Below are 16,887 nucleotides of genomic sequence, written 5' to 3' on the forward strand. Positions count from 1 at the left end.
TGCCCGGCTATTTTTTGTTTTTTGTTTTTTTTGTATTTTTAGTAGAAACGGTGTTTCACCGTGTTAGCCAGGATGGTCTCAATCTCCTGACCTCGGCCTCCCAAAAGTGATCCGCCCACCTCGGCCTCCCAAAGTGCTGAGATTACAGGCGTGAGCCACCGCACCTGGCAAGCAACACTTATAAATAACTCATGAGTTAAAGAAAAATATAATATAAATTAGAATATGATTTGAAATAAACAATAATGGAAATATATGTTAAAACTTGTGGGCTGATGCTGAAGCACTGATTAGAGAGAAAAAAATATAACTCGAATGAATTAGAAATAAAAAACTGTTGGAAATCAATTATCCAAATTTCTAATTCAAGAAACTAGTAAAACATTAAATGAAATCTAAAGAAAATAGAAAACAGCAAATAATAGTGATGATCACATAAGTCACCCTCCAAGTTCAAGGTGACAACTAAAGTATTTAAACTAAGGATACCCAATTCTGTTGTTACCGGGCATGGATGTGACCTATACTGGCATCAACTTTCATCCTTCATCAGCAAAATTATCCTGGGCGGGGGGGGGTTAAGATATTAGAAGCTGAGTTTCAGCGCCTGAAATCTCCATCAAGCTGTTCTTGTGCATACTGCCTTTATCCTTATTCTGTATTTTCCTTGAAGCCAAGTAACCTTGGCAATGGGTAAGTGTATTGTACTGTGTAAACTTGGACTACCTCAAATTGAAACTCACTCTGGCAGTCTTGCAATTAAAATCCACTGGGGCCGGGTGCGGTGGCTCACGCCTATATTCCCAGCACTTTGGGAGGCTGAGATGGGTGGATCACCTGAGGTCAGGAGTTCGAGACTAGCCCGACAAACATGTCGAAACCCCGTCTCTACTAAAAATACAAAATTAGCCAACTGCTGTGGCACATGCCTGTAATCCCAGCTACGTGGGGGCGTGAGGCAGGAGAATCTCTTGAACCTGAGAGGCGGAGATTGCAGTAACCCAAGATCGCGCCATTGCACTCCAGCCTGGGCAACAAGAGCGAAACTCTGTCTCAAAAAAATATAATAATAATAAATAAAAAATAAAACCCACTGGAAATGAAATGGGATAAATTTGAATCCTTACTTTATTTGCACAGACACATGCACACAAATGCCAGGTAGACTAAAGAGTTAGGTTTAAACAAATTTAAAATAAATACACATATGTTTCTTTCTTTTATAATTTTTTAATTATCTGCTATATATGATGATATGTCATTTTAACTTACTATTATCTTAGTGCCATCTATCTATAATTATATTTATTTTATAAATATATTTATTAAAAAGTATGAATAAATATCAAAAAAGGAAGGCTTAATGCATAAAGCAATTTGCAAACAGAACATATACACATTAAAACTTTTTTAATTAAAAATTATATTTGTGAAAAAATCATATATACAAAATGTAGAGAAAATTTAACTGAAAAATTATTCTTAACACAAACACTTCTTGCAGTAACAAAAGCACTAAACACTATCTAAAGAAAAATGTTAGAGTAGGATAGACCATTTACTTAAGAACAGGCATTAACATGACCATTACCAATAATTAAAAGAGATAAAAATTAAAAGAAAATTATTTTTTGACCAATTTTAAGACAAAAATGTAAAGGAGATGATATTCAATTTTGCTGGAAAATTAGGTAATATAAATATTATTATTAAATAAAACTGAAGTATAAATGACTATTACTTCACTAAAAAGCAACTTAGCAATAAAGAATCTTAAAAGTACTCATACGTAAGTTGACAAATAATTTCAAGTTTTTAAAAGTAACAAATAATAACTAAAGATTTTGTGAAATATTTAGGTACAGAGTGTTTATTCCAGCATTTTTAATAATGGATATAATTAGAATATTTATGAAAATTGTCAAATTATGCTACACCCATTTGAATTAAAAATTGTGGTTTTGGTAATATTTAATTATGTGCATAAAATTTATAATAGTAAGAAGGAAAGTCAGTATATATTCTCTGTTATAGTGAGATACATTAGGTCGGGGCCAGAAAACTAACCTGTGGGCCAAATCCAATCGCTGCTTGTTTTGTAAATAAAATTTTAGTAGAACACAGCTATGCTCATATAGTTATATATTGTCTATGACTCCTTTTATGTTACAACAGAAGAGCTGAGTAGCGAGACATTATGGCACACGAAGTCTAAAATATTTATTGTCTGGCTATTTCACAAAAAATTTCAGTGCCTTGGGATTCATTATTTCAGATTAATCTTATCACTTAGGACACCTACACAATAAAACCAGGTGGCCAGCCATGGTGGCTCACACCTGTAATCCCAACATTTTGGGAGGCTGAGGCGGGAGAATCCCCTTGAGCCCAGGAGTTTGAGACCACCCTGGGCAATATAGCAAGATCCCATCTCTACAAAAAATTAAAGAAACAAATTAGTTACCCATGGTGGCACACACTTGTTGTCCCAGCTATGTGAGAGGCTGGGACAGGAGGGTCTCTTGAGCCCAGGAGTTTAAGGATGCAGTGAGCTATGATCATGTCACCGCACTCCAGCCGAGAGACAGTGTGAGACCCTGTCACAAAAGGGGAAAAAAACAGGAAAACATATGTTTTGAAATAAATACTTTCATAGAGGCATTTAGAAAACTGACAAGACAGTAAAGAATTACCATAACATATCTTGGTATAATCAGAACCCAGAAAGGAAAACAGGCAGCCAATTTTTTTCTGCACTGAGGGCATTCACCATTTGGGGAAGACACAAGCTTGCTTTTTGATAGCCTTATTAGGCTAAAGCAACAAAATTCAAAGTTGGAAACCTAAATGAATTCACCCACAGGATAAGGGAGAACTGGAAGTAAACCACACTCTTCTTACAGGAACCCAGCTTTGAATTGCTTAGAGGACCAAGGAATTTTAAAGCACAAATTTGGCTTAAGATAGTCTCACACTGAAAGTTCTTCTAGCCACCCAGAAAAGATAAGTTGTAACTTTAATGTGAGGAAGATTTTTTTCTTAAGCACCAAATTATTATTACAAATGTCAAAGACATTATACGGGAGAAAAAGCACCTAGTTACTATAAATTTCATAAGGAACAAAATAGATATTTGATATTGGAATAAATATATACGGACTATAATCAACAATACTAATTCTGTTGTTTAAATGTAAGAGAAAAGTTTGACTAATGATATCTGAGGAAAGAAATTATAACAAACTAGTAGCAGATTTTAAAAAGAACCAAATATAATTTCTAAAAATGAAAAAACCCATTTTAATCATCAATGGACAGCTTAATAGCAGATAACACAGTTGTAAAAAGAATTCGTGGACAGGAGGGCAGGTCAAAAGAAATAATACAGGATGCAACATGGAGACACACATGTGTGGAAAATACCCAAGATGAGCTAAGAGTCATTGAGGATAGAAAAGCCAGAGCAATGTTAGAAGAGAATTTTAAAAAATGAATGGAGCATACCAATTAATAAATCCAAGAATTAAAAAATTCCAAGCAGTAAAAAAATACACCTATATGCATCATAAGGAATATGCAGAAAACCAAAGGAAAATATCTTAACCTTGTTAGAGAAAAATATTAATTTAAAAGCAGTAATGGTTAGATTTACAAAGACTTCTCAATAGCAATAGCAGACGCCAGCAGGTATTAATCACTTCCATTTTCAGGAAGAAATAACTATCTATATAGAATTCTATATACAGAAATAATTTTTTGAGAATAAAGTTTTGATTCATAAAATTTATTTTATTTTATTTTTTTGACAAGATCTCTATTGCCCAGGCTGGAGTGCAGTGGTGTGATTTTAGCTCACTGCGACTCTGACCCCCTGGGCTCAAGTGGTCCCCTGCCTCAGCCCCCCAAGTAGCTGTGACTACAGTCACAAACTACCTCTCCCAGCTAATTTTTGTATTTTTTGTAGAGACAAGGTTTTGCCGTTTTGCCCAGGCTGGTCTCAAACTCCTGGGCTCAAGCAATCCACCCACCTTAGCCTCCCAAAATGCTGGGATTGCAGGAGTGAGCCACCGTGCCCGGGCTGATTAATAAAATTTGAGAGAATTTGCCACTATAAATACACATTAAGGAGAGAAAAAAGATATATTTCAGAAAACTGAAACTGATCCTAAATATAAGGTCTTAGGATGAAAGAAGAAATGAAAAACAAAGAAAATGGTAAATGTTCAAGTAAATATAAATGAATACTGACTATAAAATAATACAAATATTACCTTACATGGTTTTAAATACAAACATGTATGTGTATACACCCATATACATAAAACACATGACAATAGCAGATAAACTGTGAGAAGGATTAATAAAATTAATGTCTTTTAAGTTCTTCACAGTGTCCAGAAAAACCGAAAGGTATTAATGAGCTGTGACAGTTTTCTTAATAAGTCATCTTGCTTAAGTCAGCATTCCCAGTTATTGAGTCAAACTAATCTAAATGTTGGTGAGAAAATATGTTGCCAGATACACTCCCAATCAGTTTACTTTAAACAAGCTGATCATTCTAGGTAATCTAGATAGGCCAGATCAAATCATTTGAAAGGTCTGAAACACAGGGCTGAGGCTCCTCTGAAAAAGTGAGGGAATTCTGTGGAAAGCAGCTTCCTTTCCTGTGAGTTCCATCCTGTCTGTAATCTTCCTTTTCTGACTACCTGCCCTGTGGATTTCAGACTTGCTTATCTCATGCTCACAATTCCTTGAGGCAATTTATTTAAAAAACAAAACAAAACAAAACAAACAAAACAAAACCTCTTTTTAAGTAGCTAGATAGGAGATTGGTATGTCAATCAATTAATTGACTGATAGATAGGTAATCTTCTACTTCTACTTGAGCTTCCCGCATTGAATCCTGAGTGATAAATTATTATTAGACTTTAGTAAGTTAAGAAGGCGTACGCTATGCTCTGAATACATGCAACCTCCCCACAACCCCCAATTTATATGTTTAAACCTAATTACCAATGTGATAGTATTAGGAGGTGGGGACACTGGGAAGTGATTAGGTCGTGAAGGTGGAGCTGTCATGATTTGGGATGTGTGCCTTTATAGAAGAGGCACCACAGAGCTGCCTTGTCCCTTTCATCATTGGAGGACACAGCCAAAAGGCACTGTCTATGAACCAGAGAGCAGACCCTCACCAAACACTGAATCTGCTGGTACTATCTTGCTGTTAGACTTTCTAGCATTCAGAAGTGTAAGAAATACATTCCTGTTGTTTACACGCTAGGCAGTTAATAATATTTTGTTGTAGCAGCCCAAAGAAAAAAGTTTTAGAAGTGCCCATTAACATGGTGGAACAAATCCATGTGAAAACATTTTGCAATATTTCATAAGAAAGAAAACACCATATAAAATTATATTTTACAAAATAAAAAAAAGCTTGTGAAAGTTTTTATGGGCACTAATTTTCCCTTGAACTTTTTGCAAATTTGTATTAGTGAACTCATATAATATGTGATTCCACATTGCACTATTTCAATGTTTATAATTTAAGTAAACATATTCTACTCCACTAGATGGTGCTAATACTCTATCATAACAACACAATCCCCGGCCCCTTCCGCACAAAAGGAAAACTGATTAATTATAAGCTGATATGTTTGTTTTTCACTTTGAAAATTTAGATCCATTTGATGATGTTCAGGTTATTGGAAAAAATAAATAACTAAAGTAATCCATTAACACAAAAAAAGTTTAGCCCGCTCACTTCCTAGTGAGAAGTAAATGCTTTCCCTTCTGGTTATTATTATATTTCCAGGTGATACGTTTGTGCCCCTAATTCTTGATTTCCAAATATAGTTCATTGCTTTTAACAACCAGATGTAGAAAACAAGGATACATCTCTTCCACAAAATCTTCCTACCAACTTCTCACAATATTTACTCTGTGAATATGTTTACTATATATAAAGAATTATCATATTGATTACCTTTTCTCTTCAAATAGTACTTAAAATTCTGGTGCTTTTTCCATCAATGTTAAATGGCATCTTTTGATTCTGCTTGTAAGAAAAAGATATGGCCGCCCCTGTTCTATTTTCCCTTGCTCCTACTACCATCTTCAAAATCTTAGTTCAGATCATCATCTGTCACTTTGGTCATGAAACTTGCCTGCTAACTAGCCTCCAGTCCTCTACTCTCCTGTTACTTCAGTCTATTCACAGAGTGACAAGTGATTCTTGCAAATCTGGTCATGTCATTCCTGTGATTAAAATTCTTCTATGACTTCACTTTTTACTTATCCAGCATTGCTAACTCCTTCCCTTGGTTTGGGAACCCCTTTTCTGGCTCTTGCCACTTTCTCGGATCTCATCAAGTTAAATCTCCCATGTATTTACTGTGCAAAGTCACGCTGATTTATTTGTTTATATTTTGTTGAGCATTTCAAACTTATTTTTTCTCTTAGATCCTTTACACGGGTTATTTCCTCCTCTTAGAATAATTTTACGACAGATTTCTGATGACTGGCTTTGTCTCATCTTTCAGGCCTCTACTCAAATGTTCTGTCCTCAAAGTGATCCACTCATTCTAGTCCCCAAGACCAAGCCCACCTAATGTCTCTACATACTACCATCCCCATCTCTATTTTCTCTTAGGCCCTACTTTACCTCCTTCACAAAATTGTTCACAATGCTATAACTATTTTTGTTCATTAGGTTTTCTCTCTATCTCCCCACGTCAAAATGTAAGCTCCCCACAATTGAAGAACAATGTTTTTCATAGTTCGTGGAAGAATTTTCATTAATGTCTAGGTCTTCTCACTTCAGATACACTTTCCTGTCTGCTTTTGTTCTAGCCATTATTGTATTGAGTATTATTGAGATAGGAGATGGGACTTGGACACTGGACCAAATTGAGGATTATCCAAAACAGGTCTGAGTGGAAGCCCCTCCCTGTAAAGAAGACACACAGACCAGTGTGCTATGACAGTTTACCATTACCATGGCAACACCCAGAAGTTACAGGCCCTTTCCACAGCAATGACCCAATAACTGGAAGTTACCATCCTCCTCCTGGCAATTTCAGCATTAACTACCTCTTAATTTCCATATAATTAAAAGTGCATATAAATATGAGTGCAGAACTGCTTCTGAGCTGCTACTGTGGGCACACTGCCTATGGGTAGCCCTGCTTAGCAAGGAGCGGTGCCTCTGAGGCTGCTATACACTGCCACTTCAACAAAAATTGCTGTTTAACACCACAGGCTCACCCTTGAATTCTTTACTGGACAAAACCAAGAACCTTCCCAGGCTAAGACCCAATTTGGGGGCTTGCTGTCCTACATCATTATCAACTCATGCCATAGCAAAAGTATTTAAGGTAATGATTCACTGCACTGAGTTCTAATAATAATTAGGTATATCTTGTGACATAACTTTTATTTGCCTGAATTGACTAACAATCTAATGTTCAAGCTCAGTTGAACCACCTTCAAGTAGACAACAAACAGTTATTTTGGCCCAAGTAGTCAAACTCTCAGCGTGTATGTACAACGGCCACATTTGCTTGACTTAAATTGGCAATTCTTGAAGGAAATAGGGCATGGGCTTATCAAATAGGACGCATACAAATTTGAAGGCACAGAAACATTTTTTGAGATGTGATTTATCTTAAAACTAAAAAAAAAGCCATCTCATTTTTCTCATTCTAGATTAATGAGTAGACTAAGCCATCATATCTAAGTATTTGAGTTTAAACAATGAATACTTCATCTTACGTTTACAAGTCATTTAATTGCCAGTTAATTTTGTTTACAAAACACTACATTGGTGAAGCTTTAATTCATTTGGCTTTATTTTACAATTTAAAATTAGTTTTAGTCTGGATGCAGTGGGTCATGCTTATAATCCCAGCACTTTGACATGTCAAGTCAAGAGGATCAATAGACCCCAGGAGTTCAAGACCAGCCTGGGCAACGTGGTGAAACCCTGTCTCTACAAAAAATTTTAAAAATTACCTGAGCAGGCCGGGCGCGGTGGCTCATGCCTGTAATCCCAGCACTTTGGGAGGCCAAGGCCGGCAGATCACCAGATCACGAGGTCAGGAGATCCAGACCATCCTGACTAACACTAACACGGTGAAACGCCGTCTCTACTACAAATACAAAAAAATAGCCAGGCTTGGTGGTGGGTGCCTGTAGTCCCAGCTACTCGGGAGGCTGAGGCAGGAGAATGGCGTGAACCCGGGAGGCGGAGCTTGCAGTGAGCCGAGATAGCGACACAGCACTCCAGCCTGGGCGACAGAGCAAGACTCCATCTCAAAAAAAAAAAAAAAAAAAAAAAAATTACCTGAGCAAGGTGGCTGTAATCCCTGCTACTTGGGATGCTTAGGTGGGAGGACTGCTTGAGCTCAGGAGGTCGAGGCTGCAGTGAGCCATGATTGCACCAGTACGCTGCAGCCTGGGTGACAAAGTGATTCCCTGTCTCAAAAAAATAAGAATAATACTAAACAAAATCAAGTTTTTTTTTAGCCCATGAATTAAGAGTGTGAATACGTTTAACTACTGGTAAAGAGTAGGAATGTTTTTAGTATAATTTGAGGAAAATAGTTATATAACTTTGGTCAAAGCTAAAAATCAATGTTACTTAATATTTTAATAATCTTAATTTACCTAATTTTTTCACTTTCAAATTTTAAGGGGGCATTATTGACATACAAACGCCAAGCTAATTACTTATTATTGACATACAAACATAGAACTAATTACTTATTTTCAATGTCAATATATCTTTTAACTGTTAGTTGAAAAGTGTTTTTATTCAAATGAAATAAATCATGATAAAATTATATATTTGGGAAATCCTTAATCAAATTTGTGCCAGATTGTTTTGGTAGACTAAAGTTGGTCTCTTTGTTCAATTATTCTATTTTTCTAAAATTATTTTGTGCATAAAAAACAGTAGATATTATTTTTTAAATAGCCTACTTCTAAACTTAGTAGGTATCAGAATATATTATAAAGCAAAGTTACAAAATCAATTTGGAAAAAAATAAAGCAATGAACAAAACAGAAATAGCAAAAATAGGTATTTTGCATTAAATTTCTTTCTTATCTTCTCACTGATCTAGAGTAATACTATTTATTCAATCATCCTTTGGCTTTGGTATACACAGGGGATATATATTCCAGGACTCCCACACAGGCCAAAATCTGCACATACTTAAATTCTACATTTGGCTTTGTGGAAACCGCATGTACAAAAAGTCAGTTTTTCCTATGCTTAAGTTTTGCAACCCACCAATACTGTATTTTTGACCCAGGTTTAGTTGAAACAAATTCACATAGTAAGCAGACCCCTGAAGTTCAAGCACATATTGGTCAAGGGTCAATTCTATATGCATATATACGATATGATCTAATTAGCTTTTCAAAATAAGAAATATTCAAATTATTTTATAAATAACATGAGAATAAAGATCATTTCAGAAGTAACATATATACCTTTGTAAACAGAGTAAATAATTGTTTAAAGAAACAAACTCTAGAGACAAAGCAGAATAGAGATTATGTCACACTTAATAGGCATTTGAGAAAGAAAAAGAAAAAAGAAAAGAAAAAAATTTAGCTAGGTGTGGGAGGCTGAGGCAGGAGGATTGCTTGAGCCCAGGTGTTGGAAGCTGCAGTGAACTATGATCGCACCACTGCACTCCAGCGTGGGCACTCCAGCCTCAGGCAACAAAGCGAGATCCTGTCTCAAAACAAACAAACAAACAAACAACTTAACAGTGAAAAGAGCAAGAAGAAAATTCCAGAACCATAAAAAGCAGATAGGAGAATAGACGATAGTCACATGAAGTTGGATAGAATAACAAGTATGTCATAATTAGAGATAAAACAAGATACTATCAGAACATGGGTTGAAATTCCACAACTTTCTTGAAATGTGTAGTATTTGAATAGCTAATTTCTAATGCCAGTTATTGTTCCAGTCACAAAAAAGGAACTCAGCCACAGAGACAGTACAATTAGGACCCTGAAAATAGAGGAAAAAAAAAAAAAAAACGCAACACACATTGTACCAAGTATTACTAAGTAGTACTTGTGGAAGTTAAAGCGATGGAAAAATGAATGAGGGAAAGAACAGATGAGTAACAATGAAACTATCTGGAAGCCTTTCCATTATATCTGTAGATTATGGACAGCCTGTGGAAAAAGCGTAGTAGACAGTAGTGACTAGAAAATATAAGAGAAGACAAGGTGATAACTGTTTAGTGCACTTAAAACTCTGTTGCAAGAACCCAGGAAACTCTAACATTTGTAATTCCATTGTACATCTGACCTATGTGTCCTAAGCTTAAATTTATGTTACAGTTCAGGAGTTTCTGAAAGAATATTGCTTTTTCCTTTTCTTTCTTTCTTTCTTTTTTTTTTTTTTTTCTTTTTGAGATGGAATCTCCCTCTGTCGCCCAAGCTGGAGGGCAATGGCATAATCTCAGCTTACTGCAACCTCCGCCTCCCGGATTCAAGCAATTCTCCTGCCTCAGCCTCCTGAGTAGCTGAGATTACAGGCACGCGCCACCACGCCTGGCTGATTTTTGTATTTTTAGTAGAGATGGGGTTTCACCATTTTGGTCAGGCTGGTCTCGAACTCCTGACATGGTGATCCACCCACCTCGGCCTCCCAAAGTGTTGGGATTACAGGTGTGAGCCACTACGCCCGGCCTGGAAGAATAATCACTTTTCTATCTATTACATTTCCAGTTAACAAGGTTTATGAAAAACTTGGCTAAGTTAAAATGTCAGAAGAAATAAAAGTGTTCTGTCAAATGTTTTTTCTTTCCTTTTTATTGTTTCATTTTTTGATGTTCAGTTACTTTATTTCCTCTGAGCTATCTTTTTATGACTCCTTATAATTTTAAGCTAAAATGCAATACTTTTTTGTCAATTACATCATCCCCTTTCCATGTACTATGGTTTTGTGAAGAAATGGGTAAAGTACACGTTAGTTAACTGAGCACGGGATAGATTGGGTGGCAGAATCTCAAAGGCCTAGGCAGGTGGGGGATGGTGTGTGTGGGGAGGAGGAGAAGGCATAACTGGGAAGAATGAAAAGTGGCAAAAGACTGCAGAATAAACAATCGAGGACTAAGCAAATAAAAGTAGGTCAATGTAGACTGGCTCAGATCTTAGAAACCAAAGGCCACACATGAAGAACATTTACCAATCTGCTTTTGAACTTATATTTGGGAACTTACTTCTACCTAAGAATAATTTTAGTTAGCAATACTTAGATATTTCATTTTTAGTTTAAATTATATGTAGGCAAAAGAGTAGCATATGCATTCCCAGGATATGCCTAAATTTAAAATAAGCAAAGCTTGCCTTGGCAGACGTCTCAGGCTCGTGCCATTTCTGTGGGCATTTTCTCTACCCCTTCTCTTATAGCACTCACTATAGCACTTCAACCAGCAGATCTGTCCTACCTGGGAAAACCCCATCTTCCAGAATCACTTTGTTCTATTCTTATCCTCATCAACATCCATTTCTACCCTCCCCCGCCCACTGAAATTGTTTCAGGGAAGTTGTCAGATGATAATAATTCAAAGTAAATTATGAATAATACTAAATTTAACTATCCTAAAATATGTATTCAGTGTATTTGTCATTCCATGTAAATGACAGATTGGTTGAAATTATAGTAATATTAATATCAACACGTAAAGTATTTTAGGAGGAGATGAGATATTGAAGCCAATTGGGCCATCGCACAATTTAAATCACACCATATAGATAACTACACATACTACTATCTCTGAAAATATGGGGGTTTGGGGGAGCAAAGGGGAATTCTTATTTATCACACTGAAATTCAAACATACAATTTAGGATTTTAGAGCACTATTCTCCTTTCTCTGATTGTAAGGGAATCCATCAATCTTTGATCTATAAAGTCTTCTGGGACCTGAAATAACGTTTCTGCACTCTAAATCTCCAGGATTAAAAAACATGTCTCCCAAACAACACAGCCAGTATTTACTTGGACATGTTTCAGTAGAGTTTTAATTTATTCACTTTAATCATCTTGGAATTTCTGGGCTGTGGCCTAATTTCATATAGTACACAATTGTTAGACCCTAAATCTAAAAAATCTGCTTGGTCATAATATATTCAAAACCTTGGTCATACTATATTTCAAAAAGGTGAAATTAGGTGGTACGATTGAGAAACTGTTATTTTAAACTTTGTCCTGTAAATCTGACCCAATTCTTAGTAGCCTGCAGTGACCCCCTGAGCCAGACTGTTAAAACAAGGAGGCAATTAACGTTCCTACACAATTGGAAATGTTATTGTAGACAATATATTGCATTAGAAAGGTTCTATGTAGTACCCAATATATTAAAAAAAGAAAACAAATAGAAAGCTGAAATTACAAATTATTCCTGCTGGCTATAATTCTTTCTTAGTAATGAATAGTGTTTTTTTTGAAGAAAGTTCACTCTTAACAGAGCAGAAGTAATGCTAAAATGTTATGCTGTTGAGTAAAGCAGATTGTGATAGTATTCAAACTATCTTCTCAATTTGGTATTCAGTATTCAATGTGGAAAATATAAACAGAAGCAAATATTGAAATATATGTGAGTATTTTTCATGATCAAAGCTACTCTGTTAAGTAAAAATTTTTTAGATATGGTAGATTAATAGAACTGATGGACATCTCAAACTAGTTTAGTTTCAGAGAGTATTTGGGAAACAAGGAATAAATTAGGAGTCTGATATCCACTGAAAATTCATGTAGTTTTTCTCCATTGGCTTTTGCATTACATGTGCTTTTATGAAAATTATGAGGCTGGCCTAAGCATTGCTTTAAATACAAAGTTGTGCTTTATCTTTTAGGAAATAATCAGATTTATATCATTTTCACCATAACATATATAGTGCCGATGTTCAATTCACCAGTAGAAACTGATACCACATTTAAACACACATTGATGAAAAATAAAATAAAAGTGAAACAAGTCAGCAATAATCAATTATGTAAATAAGATGTTTAAATCACTATTGTTTAATTATCACATATACTTTGATGTACTCTTTTAATAATATTTCAAATTCAACTTTTTAATAACTTAAACTGTTTATTAAACTTGCCATTGATTCTTGATTTTAAAGATTAGAAATAAAACAAATCTCCCTTATATGACAAATGGTAGCTATGTAAAACTGGAGCCAACAGTATGTAGGTATGAAACATTAGAAACATTCCCATAAATTTAGTAAGAAAAGACAGAAATATTTACACAAAGAAACAGAAAAAGATGTCTGTTACAATAGGTAATATTAACATTGTTCTGGAACTGTTTGTAAATACAAAAAGGTTTCATTTTAAAATACTAATTATAATATTTATATGTACAAGGAAATAATTGTCTTCTTCATTTAAAAAGTGGCTACGTATAAAGTTTACAAGCCAAAGAACAAGCAATAACATTAGAAAATATAACTGAAAATAGTTCAACCTTTCAAAAGGTATTAAACATATTTGAATATTTTTTAAATTACCAAAGTATATAACTATAAGAATATATCTGCTTTTATTTTCTAGATTGGAAGACTCAAACAGAGATTTGTATTATTTGCTAATATTCTTCAGTTCCTAGAGGCTATGTAATGGTCACTCAATCAAAATTTCTTTACTAAGTGAAAATATTTTAGAAATTATGAATAATATGTAATTCATTCAGTTTAAAAATGTTTACCAAATATCTATCACATAAATGGTTACCTATCAAAAACTAGGAAAGCAAACCTCCTCCAAGAATAAGCTTTTTACTCTATCAAGAAGCAGTGATATAATTAAATTTTATTATGAATCCAGAAATTGTCTTACTGAGGTCAGAAAAAAACTCCTACATTCATATTCACTACTCCAAAAGACTGCTCTTCAAGAATATATGTTATATACAACTACAGGAAAAAAATCTCTATTGAACAACTTAACTGTTACAAATATTGTATATTCAATTGGGTTTCAAATTTATATAATATTTTTATTCTGATAATACAAGTAATACTTGTCTACAAGAATTCTAAGGTCATGACAATATCAGTTGTAAATGATAAATGAATTTTTATTTAGGAAGAGTTAAAATCATATTTGAAATAAATCTAATCATTATGATTTGATGGCTTTTATTGACTATGTATATTCACATCCTTCTTAATGCTTTCACATAATACATTTTGGTTATACTCCTAAGCAAAAAAGTAAATTACATTTTATGATAATTACAAGGGAAATGATTATTCCAGATCATAGTTTTTCAGAAATGATTATTAAAACATTTTATTCTATTTTATATTAAATATAATTATGATGAATATTTAGATATACCATTCAAATAAGGTTCTTACATTTTTTAAACTCAACAATGTCAAAAGCCACTCAATTGTCAAGTTACAGAATACTTAAGCACATTTTCTAAATCAAATTTTTATTACTCCTGTGAAAAGCATCATTAGCAAATGTTTCATAATACAGTTTTCAGAAAAGAGTCTCTTTTAATCTTACCTTCTGCTACACAAATAGCCCATAACATAAGGCAAATAATCTTTGCTAGAAGTCTCATTTTTTGGATCTTTTATGAGGACATTTACCAGCTAATCTGTTCACAACGTCCAGTTCTCCTCTTCCAAGAATTGTGATTAGTGCAGGAAAGAACTTGCTGCAAAAGGAAATTGAAACTAGATGCTCCGCCTATCAGAAACTTTTGCAAAGTAAATAAAAAATCAACCACAAGCCACAAGCCCAGAAATGACAGAGGTTAAACACAATTCTCACTGCACTCCCACTAAATGTTAATGCTGTGACCGGCTCTTGGACTTTTTCTTATTAAGCTAGGGAAATTCTCCGTTGGAAAATGTTCATGTTCTTGGTATGTGCAAATCAGCAGCTGGTGATATCCTCTGGATTTCATAAACCCTTCAATTATTCAAACTCTATTCGGGTCTGTTGTGTATAAACCTCAGAACAGGAAATAAGAGAAACTTTAAAAGAAATCACATACAAAACTTTGGTTTAGGCAATGTTTTCACAATCAGCATCCAGACAATGTGTACAAACTTTGCCAAGAATGCGGTGCTTGATGAATTTGGGGGTCTGCTTTTCTAGCAATTCATGAAATTAGTTTTCTAAATACTTTTTGTATATGTGTATGAAGCAACTGGCTCACTCTCATTTGACGTAAATAGGTTTAATAATCCAAAAATCAACAAATTGAAATGCTGATTTTTAAAACTTTGTATTGTAGTGTAATATGTATAAGGAAAACATAAATCATATGCTGGATATTGAGAAGGTAAAGATACCTGTGAAACCACCACCAAGGTCAAAACACTGAACATTATTACCTCCCAGAAAACCCCAGTACTCTTTTTCAGTCAATACGCCTCTCAACCCTCTCCCACACCCCCCACACACAGAGACCACGATTCTGATCTTCAAGAACATGGAATATATTTGTCTGGCTTTTGTACTTCGTATAATGAAAAAGAAGCAGTTTATTCTTATGTTTAGAGTTTTTCACCAAAAATTGTGTTTGGACCATTCAAACACATTGTTAGTTGTAGTTACAGATAGTTCATTCTTATTGCGATTTAATACTCCATTTTTTGAATAGTTCACATTTTATTTATCTGTGTGCCTGTTAGTGAGCATTTGAGCAGATTTTAGTTTGGAGCTGGTATGAATAGTGCTGCTATGGGCCTTATATTATGAGGTTTTTGGTAAACACAATCCACATTTCTGGTAAGTGCATACTTGGTAGTGAAACACTGGGACATAACTTTTGTTTAGGTGTAATGGATAAAATTAGACAATTTTCCAAATGGATTATAACACTTGACATCACTTGACATTTCTATCAGCAGTGTCCAAGTTGCTCCATACCCTCAGAGATACTTGGTAATTTTAATCCTTGTAATTTTAGCTTTTCTGGTAACACAAAGCAATAATTCTCCGTGGTTATAATATGAATTTTCCTGATGACTAATTGAAATGTGAGAGATCCCTGATTCCCCTTGAAGGACATGCAACAGGGGTGCGGCTTGCCAGTTAGGTCGCCCTGCAGCTCAAACCCCTTACGGGGAGGGGGAGCACACTGATGCACAGGTCCGGGAACCGGGGTGAGCGCTTTCGGGCTCTGGCCTCACAGCAGCATCTAGGGGTGGGTGTCTGCGATTTCCGAAGCCCAAGTGGGCGTATGTTACAGTGTGCTCCTTTAGCTTTGCCATCTGCAAATGGTTTATGGTTAATCAGCTCAATAAACCCTCTTCCTTATCTCGTGGGCAGTGGGACAGTGAAATAGCCCTCTGTATCCCCAGCTGTTGCCCAGTGTCCCAAAAGAATCGGATCACACGGGGGCTCGAGGGATGAGGGCAACTTTTTATTGAGTGGTGGAGGTGGCTGTCAGCAAGATGGAGTGGGAAGGTGACCTTCGCCCAGTGTCAGGCCTCCCAGTGGCCAGACTCTTCTCCACCCGTCCCTGGCCAAACTCCCCTCGGAGTCCAGATGTCCCTCCTCTCTTTCTCTGCTGTGTCATTCTGCCATCGCAGGCCTGTTTGTTGGCTTGCCTCTCGGTCTCCTCACTTGTAGGTCTCTTCTGGAGCTTGGAGTTTGGGATTTATATGGGGGTACGACAGCGGGGCATGGCGGGCCAAACGGCAACTTTTTGGGTGTGAAACCTGAAATGCCTGTCCTCATTTAGGGCCACAGGTCTTCAGGCTTGAGGGTGGGGCCTTTGCTTGGGGACCACCCTCTTCTACCGAGTATTTCCCTGTCTCCTGCCCTTAACATGAAGTTGAGAAACTTTCCTGTGGTAACTGGTCATTTAGATA

At 35.5% G+C, this 16,887-nt stretch overlaps 1 protein-coding gene across 3 annotated transcripts in view; it reads right to left on the reverse strand.

Annotated features, from left to right (window-relative positions):
• The window catches only part of CFH (complement factor H), a 95,646-nt gene extending 80,880 nt beyond the window's left edge, over positions 1–14,766 (reverse strand). For all 3 annotated transcript variants that reach the window (XR_010151351.1, XM_001136531.5, XM_003308660.5), the window contains exon 1: positions 14,564–14,766. Coding sequence is in view for 2 of the 3 variants with exons in the window: in XM_001136531.5 (XP_001136531.3) it covers positions 14,564–14,621 (58 nt within the window). In the remaining variant the exon portion in view is untranslated. The remainder of the gene's footprint in view (positions 1–14,563) is intronic.
• Between the last annotated feature and the right edge of the window lie 2,121 nt (positions 14,767–16,887).

Source organism: Pan troglodytes, chromosome 1 (assembly GCF_028858775.2).
Source record: "Pan troglodytes isolate AG18354 chromosome 1, NHGRI_mPanTro3-v2.0_pri, whole genome shotgun sequence".
NCBI lineage: Eukaryota > Metazoa > Chordata > Mammalia > Primates > Hominidae > Pan > Pan troglodytes.